The following is an 18,045-nucleotide window of genomic DNA, read 5'->3' as shown; positions in this document are numbered from 1 at the left end:
CACTTTGGGTTCTACCATCCCCTTAGGCCTTAGAGTTCCCTGCTGGCATCCCTGCATCTCCCAGCCAGCAGGTGAGAGAAGAGTAAAGGTAGAAAACCACGTGGTATGGGAGATTTTTCTAAGCCAGACCTAGAAGTGACACAGAGCATGTCTATCCATGTTCCATAGGCCAGACTCAGTGGTTGCATCTAACTGTAAGGGAGACTGGGAAATGTGGCTAAGTGCCCTAGAGGAAAGAGATATGGATTTAGTGGCTAACTACTAGCTTCTGCCATTCATGATTTGCTCACGGTGTTTTGCACTATCCATTCCTTGAATGCATGCTTTACCCTGCATTACTGAACTTCATCTTTGCTCTCTAGGCTCTAGTTGCATTGGGCTCTTGTCAGTTCCTCGACCGTATCAGAGTCCCTTCACTTTCACAGCCTTTGTAGGTCCTTCTCCTAAAATGTGTTACCTCTTTCCCCATCTGGTTCTTGCTTTCTCATCCTTCAAATCTTAATAAAGCAAGTCAGCTTTTCTTGTTTTATGTGTTGAGTTCCCTGTATCTTAATTCTGTACCCTTACCACTGTTTGTAATACAACTCCACAGTCCCTTGTCTTCAATTTTGAAATCTAGAAAGCTTGAAAGACCAAGAGTTGTTTTTTTCTTCATAAATTTGCAACAGATTTATTTGGTGGCAAAAACCTTACCTAAATTGATGTGAATTTATCAGTAGTCATTAACCCATTTCATGACTATTCATATGACTTGCTGCAGAATATCAATGAGTTTGATTATGGAGTGCTCTCCCAGATTGTTCCAATTATATTCTGAATTGGGAAACAGATCCAGCCCCAAGGGTTTTAGATAAGGGATTGTGGACCTGTAATACATCTGTTTGGATGATTATTTGTTTAATGTATCTATTCCTAGACCACAAGGTCCTTGAAGTCAGAGACCAAAATGTAATAAATTATATAAACTCATTATGTGATAAAATAAAAAAAAGTATTGTTTATCATAGGGTATTGATTGGCCTAAGGATTTTCTTCTTGTTTTACTTATTACAGGTGATTCACTGGAAAAATTCCCTATCTCTAGAAATTGTCAGCTTGGTCCACATCACCAGAAGTCTAACTCTCTGAAACCTCTCTCCATGTCACAGCTGAAGCAATGGAAACATTTTTCTGGAGATCATTTAAATCTTGCGGATCCTTTTCTTGAAAAAATAAGAGAAAATGTCTCATTCTTTTTTCAGAATATAACCAACCAAAGTACTGCTATATAAGGAAAGATAACTTCATGATATTCCCTTCCCCCCTTTAAAAAAGTTAACATAGTAATTAAATGTAATTTTCAAAAACTAATAGAATTATTTAAATTATGTTTTGTTGCAAAATGTATCATAGCTTTAATACAGTCAAAACTTGAGTTAATTTTTTGTATGTATTCCTTAGTGCTGAAACATTAAAGACATAATTCTATCATCATATAATTATTAGTATTCCAAAATTAATGCACTTTTATTAAATACCCATTAAGGAATTTTCATAAGGACTATAAAAAGGTAAAATACCTCATCCCCGTCTTTGGGAAATCTAATCTATGTAGGAATATTAGACATAGACGTGGGAGATCAGTTTCAACTATAGCTCAAGGGAGAAAGAGAATCAGACTAGGACTCCAGAGGCTGAAGATGCTGAGTGTAATAATTGCTGCAGGGCAGTTTGAGTGAGAATGGTCAGCAGGTTGGGGCAGGAGACGAAGGACGATGGGAGGCTTCAGAACACTAGTTTGTAATCTGAGACCTCAGACTCATGGGGGACTGACAAGCAGTTATAAAGCTATGTCCACCAAACATTGTTTGCACTCTGAATCAGGAAAGTTTCGGCTACCATCATGTTAAGGGTTGTCTGTAGTGATTTTTGACATAAAAGCAAGCTTTAGTAAGCTCAAGTCTACAAAGAGAAATGAGTTACTCAGTCTCCAGTTGAGGCTTCTATAATCAGCTTCTGCTTCCATTTAGGAAAATTTCTTTTAGACTGAATATTGCCTCGAGGTCTTGAATAAAGACTCAATTATATATTAGCAAATCTGAGTTCTTCAGATTTCTAGTGCCATACCTGGGCAGTTGTACATCTAGGATTCATGAACAGGCAGCCTGGGAACAAATTTGTACTCAACTAATAAGCAAAAATGGTGTTTCTTGGCCCTATGTATAGGCCTCATCTATGAGGCTTTACATATAAAACTTCTTTCAGTATCTGTGGTATTATTCTCAGGTGTGAAATCTTTAAAAAAAAATGCAGTGATAGGGACTAGTAACTTTATTGTTTATCTTAAATTGTAGTGGATTCTAGAGGGTGTTGTCTGGATTTCCAAATTATTCATTTCCCTAGCTGTCTGCCACCACTCCTAGCCAGATCCCTGCCAAAGTATAGCCCTGAGCTCAAAGAGCTGCCTCACCCAAGGTTACGCTCCCTTCTGGGAGCAGCTGAATCCAGTGCTTTGTTGATGCAGGATGGAAAGGCCCAGCTCCAGAGCTCTTCAGCTGAGGCCTTTGCTGCAGCTTCATTGCGGTTCAGCTGCTCACTCTCTTCAGTTGGGCTTCGCTCACTCCCTAAAGATGTCGTTTTGAAGAGCACTTCCCAACAAATTCCCTGCAAGAAGGTCTGCCTCCTCATGTTTTCCAGAGGAGCTGACCCAAGACACTATCCCTGGAGTATCACTGAAGAAAAACAATGTAATAATAATAATTGATGGCATTCAACTATAAATACTTGAGGGCTGAATAATCATTTAATTGGATGAGCTGATAATATGAAAGTTTAAAAAATAGTATAAGTTTTGCTTTTATACCACATTTAAAAAATAAGACATGGCAGAAAGAATTGCCACTTGTACATTCACAGTGTTGTGCAGTCATCACCACTATCCATTTCCAGAAGAGAGTTCTCTTCTTGATGTCTTCCTTTCCTTCTTCCTGGTCATTGTCAATCCAAAGCCATTGGCCCCCATCCCCCGGCACTCAAGGCCTCTATCCCAATGACTTCCTAATTGATAAATGCAGTGAACTCTTCAGTCTTGATCTCGGCTTTTTTTCACATTAGATATTGGTGAACACTTCCTTCTTGAAACTCTTACCTTCTTTAATTTTGATTAAATGGATTATATTCATTTGTCATTCCACGAGTATTTATTGAGTAGCTAGCACATCTAGGGCATTGTCCTATGGGTTGTGCATACAACAATAAATAAAACAGGCAGTCTCTGCCCTCGAGCTTTCATTCTAGCACACACAGAACAATGCATGTGAGTACAGCACATGATGAGAAGTGCTGTGAAGAAAAGTAAGTAGAATAAGGGAGAGATAGTAAACAAAGTGGGTCTGCGGATTGCTATTTATATGGGGTCTATTTATGAAGAGACCTGAAAAAAGTGAGGGGTTGAGGACCATGACATTCTCCTGGAAAAATGTTCTAGACAGAAAGAATCTCAGGTGCAAAGGCCTTGAGATAGATGAAGGAGTGTGTGACATGTTTGAGAATCAGCCAGAGGCTGTTGTGGAGAGATTAAGAAGAGTAGTAAGAAATGAGATCAAAGAGGTGATGGTGGTGGGGCAATTCAAATGTTAGAAGGCACTGAAGATGGCCTTGAGAGCTCTGTCTTTGACTCTGAGAGAGATGGAAAACCACTGGGATTTGAGCTGATGAAAGACATAATCTGACTTGTTCTGTGATGGAACAAACTGGTGAAACACGGGGTGGGAGCAAGGATATGAGTTACGGGATTATTGCAATAATCTTGTTAAGAGATGATGGTGATTTAGACCAGGTGGTAGCAGTGAAGTGTGAAGGAATGTGTGGGTTCTTGCTATTTTTGAAGGCAGAGCCAACAAGATTTCTGAAAGGATTGAATCCAAAGTATAAGAAAAAGAAATCAAGAATGACTCCCAAGATTTTTGGCCTGAGCCAAAGGAGGAATGGTATTGCAAGTTACTGAGATGGGAAGACTAAGGAAAGAGGTTTGTAGGGGAAGATCTAAAGTTCAGTTTTGATTATGTCACGTTTGATAGGCCAGGGAAGATGTCAAATAAGCAGTTTCATCAATAAATTGGGTTCAGAAGCATTGGTTAAAGCTAATGATAAATTTGGGATTTTGTCAGTATATAGATGGTATTTAATAAAGTCATGAGACTAGATGATATTACTTAGGTAGTAAGTATAGATAGAAAAGAGATAAAGCAACTAAATATTGTAGGGATAAATATAATGATGGCTAGCATTTATTAAGTGCTTATTGCCGTGTTCTAAATGTGAAGAGCTTTGCATGCATTAGCAACCTATGAGACAGGGTTAGTATTGTCTTAGATGAGCTGAGTTTTCTCATCTGCTCAGTGATATGTCTGAGGGTAGTTGTGAAATAGTAAGTGAAATAATGTATGGTTAGTGAGGTAGAGAAATATTATCTTGACTGCTTATATCAGAATTTCTCTTAGTCTTCATTTGGAAAAACACCTTATTAAAACTTGGGTGGGAGAGAGTGAGGCTTGTGTATTGGTTGCTGTCAAAGTGTAATGAGGGAGAAAAACTTGGAATTTTAAAGGCAATCTGAGGAAGGGGTGAAGAGAAAGAAAAATGAGAATAGAGAGGGAGGGTGGGACTGGGTTAGGTAAGAAAAGCTCCTAGGGACAGAACTGGAGGATATTTGAATAATTGTTGCTCTCCATGTAGTTGTTTGCTGCAAGAAAAACTGTTTCCAAGCAGCCCTCCCTTCATCTCTTTCCCACCATGAAATCTTGCTGAAATGTTGGGAAGAGGCAGAGTTTTGTGAGTGAATCCTTGTGACACAGGACAGAGGCAGCAAGTGTGACACGGGAGCCCGGACACTGAGAAGCACAGATGATGGTAAGCGTTTGGGAATTGAGGAGGGCTTTGGACTTTGACAGGCCAGAGTTTGTTGAGGGGGGGGGGTTCCAACTTAATTTAGATGTTAAGGGGCACCCCATTAACATCTGGGTTGCATATATAAAGCACCTTTCCTGTGGCAGATGCTTAATTTATAAGAATTCCCTTCTTTTCCCCCTCTCTGCTCCCTGCTCATTGCTCTGTGATAGAGCACTTAACATGCAGTCTGTAACTATTTACCTGGCTCCTTCTCCCACTAGGCTGAATTCTTTGAAGGGATTTATTTTACTCATTCTAGGATCACATTACCTTGTATGGTCTCTGTCTCAAAACAGCAACTTTTATTTATTATTATTTTTTAAGATTTTATTTATTTATTTCAGAATGAGAGAGAGCACAAGCAGGGAGAGGGACAGAGGGAGAGGGAGAAGCAGGCTCCACACTGAGCAGGGAGCCCCATGCAGGATTTGATTCCAGGACCCTGGTGTCATGACTGGAGCTGAAGGCAGATACTTAATCGGCTGAGCCACCCAGACACCCCTAAAACAGCTACTTTTAAATAGAATGAATGAGATAGTTCACTTCTTTTTCTTCCTTAACCGCCATGATCATGTTCCTTGTTCTTAAATCTCAGTTTCAAGGTATTTATTAAGCTGAGCATGGAGCTGTGCTGGACCCCGATGAAAGCAGAGCCAGCAGTTTTTCTTGCTTTCTGGCAGCTATAGACTTCTGTTTTTGCTTCCATGATTTTCTTTTTTTTTTTTTTGCTTCCACAATTTTTAACTGCTACATGAGCTGACAAAAGCTCTCCGTACGATGGGTGTGGTTTGAGTCACATATTGAAGTCTTTTCTAATTACACAGATACACCTTTGACACATCCTCTTGTGAAAATGTTCTTGCTTTAAATGACAATGTGAATACATTTTAATCACACTCTCATTAGGATCAAATCACCACCGATGAATTAAAATGCAAACAGCTTTGATCAGCAGAATTCAACTTCCCAACAGCCTGTTTGTCTGTTTAACAGGGTGTGCGATAACGGAGCAAGTAAAAAAACCCTGCTGTCGTTCTCTGAGTGGTGCTGTCCCTGGTACGTCACATTGCCTAGGCAATTTAGTATTGTAATATATTGGCAAGATTGAAATTCTGTGACTTGTAGCAGATAGTATGTATAATCAGCAGATGGCACTGTTTCTCTGAGTTGGTCCCAAATTAAGATACTGGGTCCTAGAGGGGTTTGTCGACATGGCTACTCTTGTTGAATGAAGGACTCAAAAAAGGGATATTATTTTCTTCTTACCTTGTACAATACAGGTTTTTTTGTTTAGACTAGTTTCTGTGGCATTCTTCTATAGCTGGCCTGTTGCTTCAAGCCATTAAAAACCTCCATCCCTGAGATCTCTGTTGTCCACAAAATCAATACCAATTCAGAATATAGCTTTCATGGTTAAAAAACAAACAAACTGTGAAAGAAGGATCCTTACTGACATAGAAAGCTTCGTTGGAGTTTGTTACACTTACTTGAAAACCTGAAGTGTTAGGTATAATTTAATCTTTATAAAAAATTTTTTTAGATTATTAAAAAAACCCCAAAATTATCCAAAAATAATGAAAATCCAACAAAGCAGACAAAAACAATTCCTTTATTTTTATTTTTTGAGGAAATGTCAGCAAAATACTGAAAACAATTTTTCCCCTTTATTATTGTTTTTTTATTATGATATGTTAGTCACCATACAGTACATCATTAGTTTTTGACGTAGTGTTCCATGATTCATTGTTTGCACATAACACCCAGTGCTCCACGCAATACGTGCCCTCCTTAATACCCATCACCGGGTTAACCCATCCCCCAACACCCCTCCCCTCTAAAACCCTTAGACTGTTTCCCAGAGTCCATAGTCTCTCGTGGTTTATTCCCCCTTCTTTTTACCCCCCCTTCATTCTTCCCTTCCTTCTCCTACTGATCTCCCTGCTATTCCTTATGTTCCACAAATGAGTGAAACCATATGCTAATTGTCTTTCTCTGCTTGACTTAGTTCACTTAGCATTATCTCCTCCAGTCCCGTCCACGTTGCTGCAAATGTTGGGTAATCGTTCTTTCTGATGGCTGAGTAATATTCCATTGTATATATGGACCACATCTTCTTAATCCAGTCATCTGTTGAAGGGCATCTTCCACAATTTAGCTATTGTGGACAATGCTGCTATGAACATTGGGGTGCATATGGCCCTTCTCTTCACTACGTCTGTATCTTTGGGGTAAATACCCAGTAGTGCAATTGCTGGATCATAGGGTAGCTCAATTTTTAACTTTTTAAGGGACCTCCACACTGTTTTCCAGAGTGGCTGTACCAACTTGCATTCCCACCAACAGTGTAAGAGGGGTCCCCTGTCTTCACATCCTCTCCAACATTTGTTGTTTCTTGCCTTGTCAATTTTTGCCATTCTAACTGGCGTAAGGTGGTATCTCAATGTGGTTTTGATTTGAATTTCCCTGATGGCTAATGATGTTGAACATTTTTTCATGTGAAAATACTGAAGACATCTTCTGAGTAGTTTTTTTTTTAAAGTATTTATTTATTTGAAAGAGGGAGAGAGAGAGAGTGGGGGGGGAGGAGCAGAGGGAGGGGGACAAGCAGACTCTGCACTGAGCACAGAGCCTGATTCAGGGCTTGATCCCCTGACCCTGAGATCACGACCTGAGCCAAAATCAAGAGTCAGATACTTAATCAACTGAGCCACCCAGGCGCCCCCGAGTAGTTTTAAATATGTAAAATGTTACAGGTAGGGACATAGCAGGAGGTAGGAGTAGAAGCCCATTTCAACATGTTATCCCTCATCTTTGTTGTTATTTTTATTTTTATCTGGATAGAAATATTTGGTACATATTGGTATTTATACTGCCACAGAACAATAGAAATGATATTTTATAATTGTTTCAGTTGATTTGATTATACCATCCATTCTGCTCAGATTAACAATCAAATTTCTTTATGAAAATTTTATTTATTTATTTGTCAGAGAGAGGCGCACAAGTGGGGAGAGCAGCAGGCAGAGGCAGAAGCAGGCTCCCCACTGAGCAAGGAGGCTGATGTGGGACTCCATCCCAGGACCCTGGGATCATGACCTGAGCCGAAGGCAGACGCCTAACTGACTGAGCCACACAGGCGCCCTGTCAATCAAATTTATAAGACATAATAGGCTGCATCCATTTTTAGGTTTATTTTTCTTTGGGAAAGCATACAGCGTAGGTACCAAGAAAGCATGTAGTGGAAGAGCAGAGCAGAAATTTCATGACTTAGGCAGGGCTTCCAAATGTCACTGTCCCCCTGGGATACCTGTTGGTGTTGTGGGACAGGACCAAGGGGGTGTGGGCAAGCTCAGTTACTGGGAGCCATCAGCTTTGGGGTCTTTCAGTCTTTATACCTTGCTAAGGTTGGGAAATAAAGAGTAAATATGGAGGCCAAAATATCCATTTCATTGTTGATGTAGTCAATGGACTTGGCTTGAGGTCTGTTACCTAAGTGGGCTTAATACTGAGAGCCCTGTCTAGTCCAAGGGAAATGCTTTCCCCGGATAAGTTTCATGATGTGGTGGCACAGAGCAGAACTCGTGCTTTCTGTAAGCAGGCTCAAAGCTCCTTCTGTGAAGGTATTTCCCCCCCCCCCTTTTTTTTTTGTTTACATTTGTTTTATTGAGGCAAAATTCACATAACATTTACTATTAAAATATAATTTATTGAGGTGAAACTCACATAACATAAAATTAATCATTTTAAAGAACAATTCAGTGGCATTTAGTATATTCACAGTGCTCCTTAGCCATCAGCACTATCTTATTCCAGAACATTTACTGTGTGCCAGGGACTTTTCTGAGTGCTTCACAAATGCTAACTCATTTAATATATTTGTGCTTACTAATGAAGATGTGTTATGTGAGTACATGAATACAAATCTTAGTGTATGACTATAGATCAGGACTTGAAAGTTTGTTTCCCCCCTATTGATCTACTTTCTGTTCACCCTTAATTACTTCACTCTTTCATTTGGACTTAACTGTCCAGAGTGTCCTTTTCTTTGGCTGTGCCTCCCTCTGTCCCTGCACTGCTAGGCTCTCCATTGCTATTCTGTGGCTGTGATTGTCAGAAAGTCCAAAATAACAGGGGCTAAAATGAGGTATAGCTTGCTTGCTTTCTGATTTTATTTATTTATTTATTTATTTATTTATTTATTTATTTATTTATAGAGCCCAAGCCAGGGGGAGGGGCAGAAGGATAGAGAGAGAGAGAATCTCAAGCAGACTCTGAGCTAGAGCATGGAGCCCAATGTGGGGCTCTATCTCACAATCCTGAAATCATGACCTGAGCCGAAATCAAGAGTCCGACACTTAACTGACTGAGCCTCCCAAGTGCCCTGGCATAGCTTTATTTCTTAAGTAAAAGTCTGGGTTGGCAGTCCAGGCTGGTGTGGTAATTTTAGTCGTCAGCCACCCAGGCTTTCAGCTTCTCTGCCGCTCCTGTGTTCTTAATATGCAGTTTCCACCTTGCAGTCCAGACTGGCTCTAGCAATCCACTCTGCATTTCAGCGGACAGGAAGGAGATAGGCAAGCCATTGCTTAAGGGCCTGTCCTTGAAGTTGCACGCCCACTTTCACTTCTGTCCCAATGGCTAGAACTAGTCACATGCAAGGTGGAGCTATCCCTGACGAATGTACCAGTCAGATAAGTCACTCCTCCCAAGGGCTCTGGTGAGTGAAGAGGCAAAAGGAGGCCGGGGGTTACATTAAGTGGGCTCTCTTCACTGATGGGGAAGAAGCACAGCTCCCTAATCATGGGCAGTTTGCACGGTCTTAATGAACTTGAGCAGATGTAGAGCCATTCAGTATGTAACTGGGGAGGGTGGGAAATGCGTTATCCAATAAACTGTGGAAAAGTAGCTTATAAGAGTACTTTATAAAAAAAGGCTGATATACATATAAGCTAAGATTTTTTTTAGGCATTGTTGAATTTATTTTCAAGTTTTGGACAGAGTGTGATTATTTATATGATTGCTATTTAATCTGTCATAATGAGAACAGCAGTCATACTAATAGCCTGTGGCTTGTACCAGCACTTGGAAATGTTAACACAGTAATGACTGTTTTCTACTGTTAGCAATAACCATCACAATAGGGTGTCACATTAACCTTTATCTCCTGAATCCTGTTCATATTTTAAAATTCAATCACTGGCTGAGCAGACACTGCTAGCTTTACTATATGAAACCAGTTGCTTTCATCTTTCTCCCTTTTATTCATTCAGATCCTCTACCATAAGGGGAAACCATTAAGGAGAAGCTTCATGTTTTCTTCATAAAGCCTCATTAAACATGGTCAGGAGGGAGATGTAGCCATCCTTTCCTCCTGGATTGGCTTTGGAAATCCGTTTCTAATTCAGGGGCTACCAAGAAAGGTAGCACTTAGGCTGCTGTGGGTGCCATGTTTTTCTTTCTTCCTGACCTTTATGCTCTCTTCTACTCAGAGACAAAGTTAGGTTAAGACAGCTCACAGGGACACAGGGTCCATGGGCTGTGAGGAGGGACCTGGGGCTCTGGCATTTCAGCTAGACTAAGGGACTTTGCTCATCCCACAGAGCAGCCCCTATTGTGCTCCCTCTCGTAGTTGATGAGAAGCCCATGGAAATGAGATTAGGGAAAGAAGGACGAGTGGGCAAGTCTAAGGAAGCAAGAAGAAGATGATATGTGAGGCGTGGGATGCCAAAGCTCCTGTTCGGATTCCAGTATGCAGGCTAATTTATAAGATCAGGCTCTGGGCCTCTCTGAACCTTTGACTCAATCCTGTGGTGCTAGTTGGCAAAGTCCCTGTGACAATACCCAGGGTGATGGAGACATGGTAGTTAATACTGGGGCGTCCATTTTTAATCATTTGGTAATTTAGCTCTTATCACCAAAGGAAAAAAAAATTACTACATTACTACCTTTTCCCTCTAAACCTTATCATTCTTCTCTGAGAATAGAAGTCAAAGTCCCAAAAATGGCCTATAGTCTGACATACTCTGACCCCATATTGCCTTTATGACCTCATCTTTCCCTCACCAATTACACTTCATTCCCACGGTCCCCCTTGCTGTTCCTTGAATGCTAAGCATGCTTCTGTCCTGGTGCCCTGGGGTCTAGCCTATAGATTGTCAGCAACTGGTTGGGAACTTGAAGGAAGGAGTGGCCAATTATGTCTAACATTTTCTATAGAAACAAGGGGAAATATGGGATTGGAAAAAGTTGTTTGATGAGTTCCAAGACTTTCTTTGTAGTGAAGGTGCTGGAAAATGGCTTTTGTGGTCAGTTACACAGATTGCCATATTGTTATTGGAGACAAAATTCATAGGCGTGGTTATACTGTGAAAAGATAAGAAAGCACTATATGATTGAGAGGGTTGGCCAGATGCCAAAGAGCACTGATGTTCGTCTATTCCCATACACTAAGACCTACTATTAACTCTGGAGAACTAGAACCTTAAAAAACATACTGAGCAATCAAGAAGACTCTGTAGCCTGTGTGCTGAGATGGAATTGAGATCAATAGCCAGAGTTTTCTACCTCTTGCTAAGGATTCATGACCCTTTATAAAACTCTCTAATGAAGTTAGTTTGAGAAGCAAACCCTGTTAATTCCCTCACTAGTCTTAGAACTCACTCACCTCCATATTTAGTTTCCATGAGGTAAGCTAATCTTCAAAGTGTGGAAAAGCCTTTGGAGATCCTGGTTAGAAAGTATTTGCAGGAGTAATGAATCATGGAACATTACATCAAAAACTAGGGATGTACTGTATGGTGACTAACATAACATAATAAAAAATTATTTAAAAAACCTTATTTTTGTTTAATCTTAAAAGTTTGCCAAATAAATACTTTGAGCTAAAAAAATTTAAAAAAATTAAAAAAAAAAAAGAAAGTATTTGCAGGGGCATCTGGGTGGCTCATTTGGTTAAGTGTTGACTCTTGATTTCGGCTCAGGTCATGATCTCATGGGTCATCAGATGGGAGTCCTGCGTTGGGTTCCATGCTCATTGGGGAGTCTGCTTGACAGCCTCTCTTTCCTTCTTCCTCTGCCCCTCCCCCACTTGCTCACTAGCTCTCTCTCTCTCTAAAATAAATAAATAAAATCTTAAAAAAGAGAAAGTATTTGCAGATATAGGAATAATTTAACATTTGATGAGACAACGAATCCAGAATATTACTATTCAAATAGGGAGAAATAATGAGAATCTAATTATAGGAGAACATTTTAAAGATACCTACATGAGACTTATCATGGAGGCACAAACCTTCCACTGGTTCTCTCTGTAGCAGAATAAACCTTCTTTGGCTTTTCTGGTCTTCCCCAGCTCCTGAATCCACAGATCTTTAGCAGCAAGGCTAGACGAGAATTCATATTGTCCTGCCTTGAGCTGCACAGAAGCTCCTCAGTGAGACATCCTAGGAATCAATCCCAATCAGTGTTAAGCAAGGAGACTCAATGGCTTCAGTTGCTGTCTTGGCCTAGACTAGAGACCATTTCCACTCATTGCACTGGGGAACAACCCTCATGGTTACACTCCACTGTGGATATATTTAATAGTGTCATCTGAGAGGAACAAATAATGGACAGCTGCTTTATTTCTCTGAAGCTCCACAAAGGAAGGAAATTTCAGAGCTTAGAGAGAAATCACATTTAATTGCTTCTTATGAGAACTATTACCATGGAAACACCACTTCTGTCATCCATCAGGAAGAAAGCTATTGTCAGGTATTAGGGGGACGTCCAGTGGACCTAATGGCTGATATGATTCTGGTCTTACGAAGGATTTCATTTTTTAAAAATGATGCTTGCAGTACATTTGTGCCTATTCCAAGGTGACCAGAGCCTTAATATGAACTGGGCAAATATAAAGTCAGTATTATTGTAGTGCGACTGTCAGAGCTCTGGCTCAGGAATCAGCAATGTAGAGATTCTAGTCAGATGCTCCTATGGCTTCTGGTGGTATGGAAGTCACTTAATTTCTGGACTCTCCGGTAATAATAACAACAAATCATTTATTGATTGCTTACTATGGCCAGAAATTTTACTAAATGCTCTATATGCATTATTTCATTTATTCCTCTTGACAATCCTAAGATGAATATATTATCCCTATTTTATAGGAGGGGAACATAGTCTTACAAAAGTTAAATACTTCCCAAGAGCCCAGTGCTCGTTAGTGGTAGAAGCTGGATCTAATCCCAGGTCAATGTGGCCTTAGAACTCATTTCTATGTGCCAGCCTTAAGCTAGTGAAAATTTAAGGAATATCTTGTAGTAGTAATCAGTGTGATGGACTGTGGGCTTCTACCTTTCATGCCAGGATCACTTATTCTCAGATTAAGATAATTTAGCAGAAAAATGATCTCAAAAAGCAAGAATTTGGGGTTTTATCTAGAAAAATGCAAATAGGAATTGAAGACAAGGGAAAAGATTAGACCTATTTCTAAAAGAAAAAAAAAAGGCTATGTGTCATAGATTTTTAAAAAGTATCGTTACTGAGGATATCCATGACAAGATTTGTTATTTTATCTAATCATTTGTCCTTCTTAAAGCATTTGGTGGTCAGGAAATATCTATAGATGAGTTGGAAATGAAACAAAGGGGAAGGTGTCATTCTGTGAGCATGACCTGCTGGTGGCAGCAACAGATCACAGCAATTGTCCTTTCCTACGTTAGGAATTCCAGGCACGTCTTAAAGCACAGAGCTTCCTGTTTTCCTAAGATTTCAAATCACAGGCTGCTGTTATGATAGCTCTAAAAATTGGCAAATCATTCTAGCTATCAATATGACTGACAGGATTATTTTCCAGAACATTTTATATTACCAGAGTTTTACATTCATTTCCCTCCCTCCCCATGGGTTAGAAGGGGGTGGGTAGAAGAAGTAAAAAGGGGTGGGTATTCAATTATTAATTAAATGAGAAGCGGTCAAGCCTTTTAAAAACTGATGGAATAGACCATTGAAATCAGTAACACCACTTTAGTTATTAACTTATGATTTTGTTGTAAGATGAAGATAGGTTTCATAAACTCACTTTCGCACGGGATGAAAGATTTGTTGTTTTATTGAAAATGTGTTGAGAGACCTTCAAGAATGATTTTTCAGTTTTTCTCCATAAACATTATTTAGGGATTCTTTGACTTTCAGATGGCTTTGAAAACATGAACATTAATGTTTGTTCCATAAGTACTAGAAGATAAATGAATGTTTTGGTTTTTCTATTTATGCCTAAGGAAGTGCTCATAAAGACAAATTGAAAATTTTGCAGTTTCTAAGCTTTAAGCCTTAACGAAGGCCAGCCTCAGGTCAGTGGCAGGAGCTGTCTGCCTTCAATGTTCCCGGATGCCCAGGTGTAGAAGGTTCACATGGTCAGACCGTGAAGCTTTGACCTGGGAGTTGCTTCCTCTCTAGGTGTTGCCCTGTGAGCTTCCCTGTCTTTGAGCCTGGTTTCTGGTTCTAGTGCCGCTGAGGAAGAAGACCTAGAAGAGCCACCTTTTTATTAGTACTGAGTCAGCAGACCACATCTAGGCTCCTCTGATGGGAGAGACAAACACTGAGGCTTAGAGGATGTGAGTACCTTATAGGCAAAAAGGATCTGCATGAACTAGATCTGGATGGAGCCATTTGACAGGAAAATGTGATCAACCTCGAGTTTCCTGTTGAGCCTTCAATCATTTCTATACCCTGAAATGTTGATGGCATCAGGCAAGTGCTCAACACATGTGAATGAAATGAAGAAATGAATGAATAAGGCAAATAATATTATACAAGAGAACTCCTTTCATTTCTTCAGTAAGATGCTCTGTGTCTTATTCATTTATTCATTCATTTTCCATACATTGTTTGAAAACTTATGATCATCTAGGCTTTTTGTTGAACACCTAGATTCAGAGATGCTTATTTTCATTTCTGCAGGTTCTGCCATATGTAATCTTGGTGTGAGGAATGAATGTGGAATCTAAGTTTTAGAAAATAGTTGGCCAGTTGTAATGACACTTAAATAATCCGTTCTTTCTCTGTTGATGTGCTATGTCACCCATATCCTGTAGGTTAGTTTCTGGACTTCTTCTGTTTTCTTTTTAATTACTATGTATTTACAGAGTGTATTGGTATTTAGAAGATCAAATTTCCCTATAGTACTCTTCTTTCTCAATATTTTATTGGTTATTCTATATCAATTATTTTTTTGGATGAACTAAAATTATTGTGCCAAATTATTTTGGGGAAAAATATCTTTACAGTTTTTGTTCAGGTTTATGGGCTGTCTCTCTAGATATTCATGTCTTCTTTTATGTTCCTAAGAAATGTGTTGTTTTCTTTATGTGGAAGAAAACACTAAACATTGATGGCTTCCTTAGCAGTTCGTTATCTCTCCTCAGTCCTCACTGCTTGGGGAGGCCTTCCTTTTTTTTTTTTTTTTTAAAGATTTTATTTATTTATTTGACAGAGATAGAGATGGCCAGTGAGAGAGGGAACACAAGCAGGGGGAGTGGGACAGGAAAAAGGAGGCCTCCAGCAGAGGAGCCTGATGTGGGGCTTGATCCCAGAACGCTGGGATCACGCCCTGAGCAGAAGGCAGACGCTTAACAACTGAGCCACCCAGGTGCCCCATGGAGAGGCCTTTCTAACCTTGCTATTTAAGTAGCATGTCCCCCTCCCTCCCCATAACTCTTTATTTTGCTTTGTTTTTCTTTATAGCACTTAACTCTCCAGCCTATTTGTTTTACATTGTATATGATCTTTCTCCCCTGGTAGAATGTAAGCTTTGTGTGGGAGGAGACTAGATGTCCTATTCGCTGTTGTACTTCAGCTCTCAACACTGCCTGGCACATTCTAGTATGAATGTTTGTTGGCTAACTTGTATCTATCACCCATACCTTTCCAATTTTAGCATTTAGCCATATTTGTTACAGATTTGTTTTTAAAGAAATAAAACAATATAGAGAGAGTTGAAGGCTGCTTTGTATTTATCCCCAATCCTATTCTTCCTCTTTTCTCTTTGAGTCAAAATTCAAAGTTTTTTTAAAAATAAATGTTCATGTGCTTTTGCTTTATATTTATGTGATATAAACACTATATAGAAATGTTTGCTGTTATTATTTTTTATTGAAGTATAGTTGACACACAATGTTACATTAGTTTCAGGTGTGTTTGCTCTTGTTTTCTTAATTTCATGGAGAATGTGTATATACGAATATCAGTAAATGTGTATATGTGTGTGACTATATATGCATATATGTGCTTACAAATTGTCTTTTTTCACTCAGCCTTAGGTTCTAGGGATTTACCCATGCTGAGATATGTATGTCTAGTTCTTTCATTTTAATATTGGGTTAATAAAACACAATTTGTTTATCTGTTCTATTCGTGAACTTTTAGATTGTTGCCAATTCTTCTGCAATTACATGCATTGCTGCAGTGAAAATGCTAGTACATGTTGGAAGTGGATTGGCTGTGCATCTTTATCTTTATTAGGTATTGCCAAATTGCTCTGTAGAGTAGGTATACCCCAGGAAGTTCTGAGAACTTTCTTGTCCCACATCCCTGCCAACACATGTGCTAAGAGACTGTCTTAGTCAGTTCAGGCTGCCAGAGCAAGGTACCATAGATTGGGTGGCTCCGAAACAACAAATTTATTTCTCACTGTCCTGGAGGCTGGGTGTCTGAGATCAGGGTGCAAGCATGGTCAGTTTCTGGTGAAGGTGGTCTTTGGGTTTGTGGACTATGACTTCTTATTGTATCCTCACAGGGTGGAGAGCAGAGAACTCTCTGGGGTCTCTTTGATAAGGGCACTAATCCCATTTACGAGGGGATTTTTACTAATCCCTCTACCTCCTAACATGGGGGTTAGGATTTCTTTTTTTCTTTTTTTTAAGATTTTATTTATTTATTCGACAGAGATAGAGATAGCCAGTGAGAGAGGGAACACAAGCAGGGGGAGTGGGAGAGGAAGAAGCAGGCTCATAGTGGAAGAGCCTGATGTGGGGCTCGATCCCACAATGCCAGGATCACGCCCTGAGCTGAAGTCAGCCGCTTAACCGCTGTGCCACCAGGCGCCCCAAGGGTTAGGATTTCAACATAGGAATTTGGGGGGATACAAACATTCAGTTAATAACATAGACTTTGAAGTTTCCAATGTAATCAGTTTTAACTGAAATCTTTTTTTATTTTTGAATTTTTCTAATTACCAATCACGATAGGTATATTTTCATGTGTTAAGTAGGGTGTTTGGGTTTCCTCTTCTATAATTGCCTGTTCATTCATGTTGTCCATTTCCTTGTTTTTCTTTCTGTTACTGATATATAAGACTTTAAATATTTATTGATTTATTATTGATTAATATTGATTTAATTATTTTAATAAATAATATTTTAATTAATAATTAATTTTAATTATTTTATTTATATTGATTTAATATTGATTTAATTATTTAATATTTTATTTAATAATATTTAATATTTTAGATGGTTAGTGATCCTTTGTCAGTTGTATGAGTTACAAATGTATCTTCTTCCTGCAATTTGTACTTCTTTATATATAGAATTCTTAAATTTTAATATGGCCAAATGTGTATTTTCCTTTTGAGTATGTGATTTCTTTTTGTTTGCTTACTTGCTCATTTATTGAAGAAATTCTTTCTTGCCCTGAAGTCATAAAGAGGTTTTGCAATTTCTTCTAAAAGTTTTAAGTTTTATATTTCACTAAGTCTTTAATTCATCTGAAATTTATTTTTCCAAGCGATGTGAAATGGGAATCCATATGTATTTTTTCTGCTTGCATAATTAATTGTCCCAATAATTATGAACAAATTCATCCCTTCCAACTGGAATGTAATGTTACACACAGTTCAAGTTTCCACAGTTGCATGCATAAGTTCTGCACTTTGTATTCTTTTTTTTTTTTTTTTTTTTTTTTAATGATTTTTTATTATATTATGTTAGTCACCGTACAGTACATCCCCGGTTTCCGATGTAAGGCTCATGATTCATTAGTTGTGTATAACACCCAGTGCACCATGCAATACGTGCCCTCTTTACTACCCATCACCGGTCTATCCCATTCCCCCGCCCCCCTCCCCTCTGAAGTCCTCAG

At 39.1% G+C, this 18,045-nt stretch overlaps 1 protein-coding gene across 3 annotated transcripts in view; it reads left to right on the top strand.

The window, feature by feature from the left end:
- Positions 1 to 1,475, top strand: part of RAD54B (RAD54 homolog B) — an 80,553-nt gene extending 79,078 nt beyond the window's left edge. For all 3 annotated transcript variants that reach the window (XM_026495720.4, XM_057307746.1, XM_057307747.1), the window contains one exon: positions 1,054 to 1,475. In XM_026495720.4, the coding sequence (XP_026351505.2) occupies positions 1,054 to 1,271 (218 nt within the window). In that variant the 3' untranslated portion in view covers positions 1,272 to 1,475. The remainder of the gene's footprint in view (positions 1 to 1,053) is intronic.
- The last annotated feature ends 16,570 nt before the right edge of the window (positions 1,476 to 18,045 follow it).

Source organism: Ursus arctos, unplaced genomic scaffold, assembly GCF_023065955.2.
Source record: "Ursus arctos isolate Adak ecotype North America unplaced genomic scaffold, UrsArc2.0 scaffold_6, whole genome shotgun sequence".
NCBI lineage: Eukaryota > Metazoa > Chordata > Mammalia > Carnivora > Ursidae > Ursus > Ursus arctos.
The sequence above is the reverse complement of the archived record's forward strand: the minus strand, read 5'-3'. Positions and strand labels throughout refer to the sequence as shown.